We start from the raw sequence: 9424 nt of genomic DNA, 5'->3' as shown, positions 1-9424 counted from the left end.
TTTTATCTGATGGGATTTCCCAGTAAATGCAACTTAGTGGCTGCAGTACCACATTGTGTTGGTTATGCCATTTTAGTACCATACAGAAGCTGAAGTTGAGTTTCAGTCAGTCTGGGAAGACTTTTTAGGATTAAGATTGCTATTAGATAATGGGGTGTCATGGTGGCCCAGTGAGTAGCGCTGTCTGTATAGAGTTCTTCCCATGTTCACATGGATTTCCTGGTGCACTGGTGCTCGAGTCCAAGCTAAACTGTCAGTACTGTATGTGTGTATGTTCTGTTCCTCCAGGTTGGGAGTTGAGCTAAATTTCTACTTCAATATAAATGGCCCTGCGAGTGAGTGAGTAAGTATTAGATAACAGACATCAGGCCGAAAAATGCTGAACACTTCACAGTTGTTTTCCAGTGTTTGTTCTAAAACTCCTCCATGGAAATCTGACCCACCAAGCCTTGGGGGCAAAATGGTGACAGTTTCTAGGAATGAACATTTGACAGCTTTCAGTTTTCAAAAAAGATTAACTTTAGATAAGAGTACTGAGTCATTTATTTTATCACCTTTCTTGAATGGCGTAATCAACATCAAACATGTAAAGACAAGGGATCAGTTTAAGTATTTATTGTCTTTAGGTTGAAGTACAAAAAAAGATTTCTTTCAGTTATTAAGAATAACTGTTGTTTTTGTAAAACAAGAATGAAATGGGCACTATTTACTGTTTTCTTTGCCAGTTATGAAGTTTGTTAAACCTTTAGGATAATCATTGAGATTGATGGTATGACAGAAAGGTTTGGCTTTCCAGCGTTTTCAAAATCGGATTAAATGGAAATAGCACTCAAAAGCAGGTTGCACACCAGAAGCGCTGCTCGACGATGTGCCGCGCAACGCTACGCAGCGCCATGCATTTTAGAATTCTAAACATAGGTTTCTATCAAGGTACACACACCGGCGCCGCAAGATGGCGGCTATCGGCGGTGCCCAGCCAAGACTCAGGAATCAGTTCATATTTTCGCTGCGCCACAGAGTGCCATCTGATTAGTTTCATGTTAAATATTATGCGAATGAGTGCATCTGGTGTGTGATACTTTAAATTGTCATATGCGCACTGTCGCGGCGCCGAGCAGCGCTTCTTATGTGCAACCTGCTACAGATTGTTTTATTGTAATTGATTCAGAACATTTGTTGTATTTGACAATGGTTGTACAGTGTACTCTTTTTTTATTTCCTTAAATAAAGATTTTCTGTAAATTTCTGTAATTTAACGTCTTATTTTACAGTAAATTTCTGTAATTTAATGGTCATTATTTTACTTTTTTTTGGCACCCCAGCTGCCAAAAAAATAAAAATAACTGTTTTTTTACAGTGTACATTTCAACTGAGATATTTCTTTTGTGTTATCTTTGATAACACCAGAAATTTTTCATCAAATCAATTTTTCAGGACAATATTTTCGTTTCCATCGTCGTCCGGGTGACAGTCTCCGACACGGACCTGTTCTGGAGTCTGTAAAAATATTTCATTAACAGGATAAGGAAAGTTTCTGTGAGTAATATAAATAATTACAATTTATCTTTTAAAAGGTACAATGCTCACGTTTCTTCTCCATCCAGAAGTCTCTTGTAGGTGGCTATCTCAGCTTCCAGTTCCATCTTGATGTTAAATAAGACCTGATAGTCTAATGACTGCCTCTGTATGTCATCACGCAGCTGTTTAAGCTCAGATTCTCGCAACAAAATGATGTTATTGAATTGCTCCACCTGCATGCCATATCTCAACTTTGTTTCATTAAGGGCTTCTTCCAGAGATGCTCTCTACAAGTAAAGGCCAAAAAAACATGAGCGTAAATAGTATGTTTAAACTTAGGCAGCTCCATCGAGGTGTTTCAGAATCTCTTACACTTCCAGTCAGAGTCTGCAGGTCAGTTTCTAAAGTCTGCATCCGCCTGCGGCTCACGCTGAGTTGTGTGCTGGCCTCCTTCAATGCTGCAGTGTTTTCTGTCACTTGAACCTGCACCACAGATATCTACGTATACAAAATAAATGTGTATTACATTTAAATATTTCTCTTTAAAACATGAATACCTTTGCATTGAGAAATGATGCCCCACTTTTGATTCATGCCAGGCTTTGAGCTCTTCTTGGTTTTTCAGCACAATCTTTTCATAGTTTGCTCTCATCTCCTCCATTATCTTAGCCAGGTCCTGTCCCTTAGGGGCATTTATGTCCACTTGCACTCCTGATTGGGTAATTTGACCATATAGTGCTGACAATTCCTGAAAAATAGGTGATTTGATGTTCCACAGGGTTATATCTTAGGCCCCTTTATATGTATATGTTTGTTACACCTTCTGAGCCAGTAAGCAGACTGCAAATTCAATATTTCTATATTATATAATCGTTGTATTTACCAGTTGATGCTGTTTCTTGATCTCGATGAGCTCTACCTTTAATCCTTCAACATCATTTTCCAGATGGAGTCGTGCCACATTGGTGTCATCCAGCATTTTTCTCAGTGCATTTATGTCTGCCTCAACACACTGTCTTTGCTGAAATTCATTTTCAAACCTATAAACATATTTTGTTAATGGGATTACATTAATGTGAGGGACATTCTTAATTTTGTGTTTCATCAGACAAATTTAGATGCAATATGATTTATCGGTATGTTCCCATGTTCATATCTGCTACACAATTATATTGTTAAGACTATGCATATATTAAATAAAAAATATAATACTCCAACAATTAAAATATATATAACTCCATCAATTAATTAACAGAAAAGCAATAATCCCCCCAAAAAACTTTAGCTTAGTTTTAATGTGTTTGTAATTACGTACTTGATCTTGAAGTCTTCAGCAGCCAACTTGGCATTGTCAATTTGAAGATTAACATTTACATTTCTCATAATCATCTCCAAGATCTAAGTGGACAAGTAGAATACAGCCTATTATCAGTTATATATTGTCAGTTAGCCTCTTGTCAGTTATATTGTCAGTTAGCCTATTGCCATAATCTGAGGTCCCTTTTGAGAAGCTGGTTTTCAAGAATTGTATGCCTTACTCAAGGGCTCGTTCAAAGTCCAAATTTTAAGTCGTCATTACTTCGAACTGAGCCTGCAGCCCTTGCATTACACCAACCATACATTATACATTTTATAGTAGTAAAAATTAAATTGATGTATAAAACACTCCTAAAATGGAAGTTGGATGCCATTGGTCTATAAAATTTCCATTGAATTTCAAAGAAACTAAAATGTCTTTGGAGAATGTATGAAAAAATAATAATTATGCCTAATTGCGACAAAATTGTTAGATTATAAATTTACCTCTTTGCGTAGTTTATCAAGAGTGACTTGGAAGTGACTGTAGTCTGTTGTGTCTGGACCTTTTTTCTCCATAACCTGGCGGATTTTCACTTCTAGGTCACCATTGGCCTTCTCCAAAATCCTAACTTTCTCCAGGTAGGAAGCAAGGCGCTCATTTAGAATTTGCATGGTTACCTTTTCATTTCCAACGTTTCCAACAACCCCCGTTTGTACATTGGTAGATCCAAAGATATCTTTGGAAAAGGAGCCCCTATTTCCAGCACTTCTCCATGAGTAAAATGTTGGTCGAAGCCCACCGAGATCCTCTGAAGACATTCTGTATGTTCTTTTGTTGGCACTAAAGCTTTGCATTTTTGCTAAGGATGGATTTTCAATGTAAAGGAGATCAGATGCAATCGCTGGTTCTGAGAGATGTGAGATTTTTATAGTTTTAAGGTTCACATATAGTAGACACATTTCTGTTATCTTTAGACTATGGACTTCCACCCCACCCGCTGCTTGGTGTTATGGTAGTATTAACCATGTAATGAAACATAGGTTTGTTCCGGAATTAAATTACTACTTAAATTGACACTTCATTATTTATGATCACCACTTTTATGTCTTTTCAGAACTATATGAATGTCTTCTTCTTTGGAACTAGTTTGGTACTTTGAAATTAGTTTTTTTTTTTGCTTCTGTACAGTTAAAATTAGGTTAGTCTAGGGTTTTAGTAACCCATTGACATTCATTGTGTGGACAGTTACAGGTGAAACATTCTTTCAAAGGAGGTATCTTCGTTTGTCTTTCCATGAAAAACCTTTGTACATGTTTGGAATTAAATGGATGTTTGGGCTGAACTTTACCCTTTAACGACTAACTTGATGTCATTTTTGAGGCACAATTTTGGGTCTTTTAAAATGTATTTTGATGAGGGAAAGTCTTAAGTCAGAAGATTTACCACATGTTTCAACTTATTCTGTTCATAGCCTATTGAAGGATATCCTTACCAGTGAATTATCAAAGTCAAAACATTTTTTTTTCTTCACAATAGCTGTGAATCACTCTTAAATCATAGTAGCTGACAAAAATGTTAGAAGCCTGCTTTCTAAACATCTTATTTATTAGTTAACTGTAAAATGTGGCTGTATTTCTTTCCTTTTTTCTATCTTTTTTTGGTTAAAACAAGCAGCATTTAGTTTGGGTAACACTTTATTTGATGGTCCATTTGAGTATTAGTTGACTGTCTGCTTAACATCTGTTGATACTGCTCCTTCAACAGACATTTAACTGACTATAAGAAATTCAGCAAGAACATGTGAAATTACACTGACTCTAACCCCAACCCCAATCTAACATTCTACTTAAAATCTAATGAGAATAAGTTGCTATGTAGATGCAATGTAACTTAAATTCATCAAACAAACCATCAAAATAAAGTGTTACCTTAGTTTGTTGTCCAGTTTTTATATAATCCTTAGAAAACAACCAATTCTAAAAATTTTTATCTCAGTTTAAACATGTTACTTTTGCTTTTCACCTGCTTTGGATGCAAAGAACGATGACAGAGGAGACCTAAAATGGTCTTTGATCAGGCTCAGAATATTGTCATACACCTTAAATAATAGAAGCAGAATGCAAAGATTTGTTAAAAGTGTCTTTTATTGGAAAAGACTAGACATCATGACAACAACACAACATAGAACAAAATGGAACAATTGGTGATCGTAAACATTTACTGTCATTACAAAAATATCTAAAAGGTTTTCGTAGTGTTCTGTGACCTTTGGTCTTTTTTGGATGTAGTTATTAAAATGTAAGTTTTTTTTAATTAATGTTGAAATGTACTGGCTAAATCTCATTGCACACAACATGTGCTTTGAGATGCTTACAATAAGGCACTTTGGAATAAATAGACACAGTATCTAATGTGTTAAGTTGTAAGATCGTTTTATCAATAGCCCATGAGGTTTTTCTGATGTGTTGCGGCTCATCATCTGAAATTGGATGTTTAAAGTTTCCTCTCCTTGGTTTCTGTGCTTGAGGACACAACCTTTCCATCCACCAGCGTCTGCGTGACCGTCATCACTTTGACCTTCTTCTGCTCTTCAAGAGCATCCTGGAGTCTGCAGGAGAGAGGATATTTGTTACAAACCATACAAAATAAATCTACTCAAATGTGCATGCACTTTCTTCTTCAGAGGTAAACTTACTTGAAGTCTCCACCATCCAGTAGCCTCCTGTAGGTGGCGATTTCTGCCTCCAGCTTCATCTTTATGTTCAGCAGAGCCTCGTACTCCTGCGTCTGATGCTGGATGTTACCGCGCAGTTGTGTGAGCTCAGCCTCCAGCTGCAGAATGATAGTGTTGAGATTCTCGATCTCCATGTTGTATCGCATTTCTGTGTCCCGCAGAGTTCCCTCCAGTGACCCTTTCTGAAAATCGCAACAATCATAACCCAAGAGTTAAGGATTGAATTTTCAATTCCGAATGTCTACGATGAGTACAAGAAAGCAAACTCACCAGGTTCTTCTGTGATTCCAGCTCGATCTCCAATGTCTGAATTTGTCTGCGAAGTTCGTTAACCTCTGAACGGGCACCCTGGAGGGCCTCTGTGTTCTGCGTGACTTGTACCTGAACCTCTGTGATCTAGAGAGAACATTTAATTTCACATTAGCTTCAACATGTTAGAGTTCATTGCAAATGAAGGATTGTCTTTTAGGATGTACCTGAGATTCATGCCAGGCCTTCAGCTCCTCCTGGTTCTTCAGGGCCATCTTCTCGTACTTGGCTCTGATCTCTTCCATGATCTGGGAAAGGTCTTGTCCCTTAGGAGCATCAACGTCCACCTGCACTCCGGACTGGGAGATTTGGTTACGAAGCTCCATTACCTCCTGTTGGGTGGAGAAGCCGTAAAATATGTCTTAAAGCAACGCCTTTAACGAATTACGAGGTGGACAAATGTTTCCAGATGTGCCAGATGTGTACTCACATTGTCATGGTTCTTCTTAAGGAAGATGAGCTCTTCTTTGAGGGCCTCGATCTCGCTCTCAAGGTTCATGCGGTTCAGGTTGGTGTCATCGATGACCTTTCTTAGGCCGGTGATGTCGGCCTCCACACCTTGGCGGATGGACAGCTCAGATTCATACCTGAAGGCACAACAAAGGTCAATGAGTCTCTGTTGATTTTGAGAGCTTCCAATGAGGTCAAAATTATTTGTTTGCTGCTACTCACTTGACTCTGAAGTCATCAGCTGCCAGGCGGGCGTTGTCAATCTGGAGCACTAGGCGAGCATTGTTTGTGGTGGCATCAAAGATCTAGAGCCAAAAAAGAAATCATTGGAGTCAGTCAGAAATCTTGCTCCAAAGAGATGGGACATCACCATCAAGCAGCTATGACACACAAACCTCACCTGACTTGAACTCTCTGGCAAATTTGCATCTTTTAATGAATGACTATCACTGACCAAATATTTTTTAACTGGAGCTTCATCATTCTTGGTTTGCTTAGATAAGAGCTACTGAAGGACAAAGTCCATTTCACAGTTTGTGGGATAATCATTAACCAACAGTTGGAGTGGCTGGTGTCTGTGTGATAGTTGTAAATTTAATTGTGTGATGGGAGAAACAGGGGTGGAGTTGGAGTTCCTGTTTTTTGTCAGCTGATTTACTTTGTTTTGTAAATGCTTTCCATCATTGTAAGCCAGCATATCCTGGCATCATGGAATAGGGCGGAGACATATGGCTGCTAGTGAGCTCAACACATTTTTCCATACACTAATGGGTGTTGACCGTTTATCATACTAACTGTTGTCCATAGTATGCTTTAATTTGAGTAAATGTTTTTTCCCCCTTTTTTCTCTAAATAAATAAATACAAATAATATAATATAATACAATATTAATAACAATAATAATAATAATAATTATTATTATTATTATATATATACTAATAATAATATACTATAATGTGTAATAATAATTATATATATATATAATTAATATAATAATAATAATAATAATATACATAATACAAATATATAGCATAATATCAATAAATATAATAATATCAATAAATATAATAATAATATATATTTAAATAATTTTTCAAAAATTTTTCAAACTTTTTTAATTGAAATACGGTTTCAGTGCCAAATTTTACATATCTTTTCATCAGGATAATCTCCTATTAAAACTCCTATTTAATTTAGTTGCAGTGAGAATGCCTGAGAAATGAGAAATTAATTATTTTAATTTAATCTACTCATAACTTGCTACATAGTCTCTAAAGAATGAAAAATCAATCATTCTGATAACAGCGTCTGCTTATCAGTGACATTAGTTTTAAAAGTCAGCTTCAAGGTGTGAAACTGACCCTAATGGGTATTTTATCATTAGCAGTATCTGCTTTATGAACTCAAACCTTTCAAGATTAGCACTCATTTAGTACATGAAAGAAGTTGGCTATGTTTGTAATTTCTCTAAGATAGCTCAGACTGCGTTTTCAGGAAAGTCTCACATCTGGTCGCATTTTGTCCTGTCTGAACTCCCTCAGCTTTTCCATTTCCCTGATGACACACACAGACGCTAAAACATCTCAGTTTCCAAACTAATCCATCCTCAGGGAACAAACAAACATCTGTATGTGTAAAAAGACAATGATAAACACAGGACGGAGATGCTTACTCACCGGAAAACCGGCTGTAAGCAGAATTTACAACAGCCGTCCCGTAGAGAGAAACCACCCCCTCCCCCATGCCTTCCCCTCTTTTCAGTTTCACCCATAGTTTTTTTTTTTTTTTGGTTGTTTGCCAATCAGTGCTGACCATCAGTAAACTCTCACTCAACCCTTTTAAATCAAGCCAACATTAAACGACAATGAAATGCTTTTGTTTTGTTACTTTATGTCTTGAAGCCCAATAAACATCCCCTAGACTGTTAATAAACATAACCCAGCACAATTAGACTGTCACATTAAGTTCTTTATAGAGGCCATAAAGCTTCTCCTGGCGTTTCCCACTCACCTTCTTGCGCAGCTCATCAACGATTGGCTGGAAGCGGCTGTAGTCGTGGACATCAGGACCTCTCTTCTCTAGGGCCTCCCGGATCTTCAGCTCCAGCTTGCTGTTGGCCTGCTCCAGGATCCTCACTTTCTCCAGATAGGAGGCCAGACGGTCGTTCAGGTTCTGCATGGCCATCTTCTCATTGCCCATGATCTCGCCTGTGCTACCACTTGCACTCACTTGGATGGAGCTGGACATCGAGGGAACTCCCAGTCCACTGCGGACTCCTGAGTAGGAGGCAGAGGAGATGCGGGTTCCTTGGCCTCCAGCGCCACCGTAGATGCTCGCAGCCCTGTAAGTCGGCACATTGGTGGTGCGCTTGATAGACACCTGGGACACTGGCACCTGGGAGGTGGAGGAACGCACGCTGTAGCTTGTTCTCAGACTCATGGTCGCTGGTGTAAGTGAGCAGACGAGTGAATGAAGGCCTGGAGAGAGGTAGAGCTCAGTAACACAGCAGAGCAGAGCACAGGACATGAGACACACTCGCTGGGTTTATGAACACGCAGCTCTTGGATAATCCCGCCCTGAGCCCCTCCCCACAGCCAATCACATTTCAACAGGTCTTGCAAGCGGCCCTGCGGGTTCTCAGAATGAATGCCTTTAGTAAGTTTGTTATTACAAGTGGCTCCGTTTTCTCTGTATGAAATGTTCTTAGCATCTGGAGTTTTTTTTGTTTGGAGGTTTTTTAATTATGCAGTCAAGTTATTATCTAAATATTTGAACATCGTTGATATACATCTCTCTGATAAAGATGTACTAAGCTAAAACTACTCTTACTTTAAAGTTTTATACTTTACCATCAGTTAACTAGTTTTTTTTAATCATGAAACAAGACTCAGCAATGCTTTTAACAACTGTGAAAACTGAAATGAAGCTGCTGTAAAACCCAACAATCAACTTTATCAAATGAAATTAGTGTAGGTAACTCAAAATATACTGAAAGTTAATTCTACTCATTTTAAACGAGCTTTGAACTCAGTGTTGAAGGTAATGAATACCATACTCATTACTTCACTTTAAATGGAGTAAGTTCACAGTACGCATATAGATTAGTTTTTAGC

At 38.0% G+C, this 9424-nt stretch overlaps 2 protein-coding genes across 3 annotated transcripts; both read right to left on the bottom strand.

The window, feature by feature from the left end:
• Positions 1–600: 600 nt before the first annotated feature.
• Positions 601–4838, bottom strand: krt18a.2 (keratin 18a, tandem duplicate 2). 2 transcript variants are annotated; one of them, XR_012398339.1, is made up of 8 exons: positions 3322–4838; positions 2834–2916; positions 2402–2558; positions 2102–2266; positions 1891–2016; positions 1588–1805; positions 1136–1497; positions 601–856 (listed from the first exon to the last, which is right to left on the bottom strand). XR_012398339.1 is itself a non-coding variant. In NM_001386467.1 (7 exon segments), coding segments are annotated over 7 exon segments (1167 nt in total). In that variant the 5' UTR covers positions 3673–3728; the 3' UTR covers positions 1177–1430.
• A 106-nt stretch (positions 4839–4944) lies between these two features.
• Positions 4945–8830, bottom strand: krt18a.1 (keratin 18a, tandem duplicate 1). Its single transcript, NM_178437.2, is given in 7 exon segments — positions 4945–5426; positions 5514–5734; positions 5823–5948; positions 6029–6193; positions 6292–6448; positions 6534–6616; positions 8322–8830. Coding segments are annotated over 7 exon segments (1296 nt in total). The 5' UTR covers positions 8751–8830; the 3' UTR covers positions 4945–5311.
• Positions 8831–9424: the final 594 nt, after the last annotated feature.

Source organism: Danio rerio, chromosome 23 (genome assembly GCF_049306965.1).
Source record: "Danio rerio strain Tuebingen ecotype United States chromosome 23, GRCz12tu, whole genome shotgun sequence".
NCBI classification, from domain to species: Eukaryota; Metazoa; Chordata; class Actinopteri; order Cypriniformes; family Danionidae; genus Danio; species Danio rerio.
The sequence above is the reverse complement of the archived record's forward strand: the minus strand, read 5'-3'. Positions and strand labels throughout refer to the sequence as shown.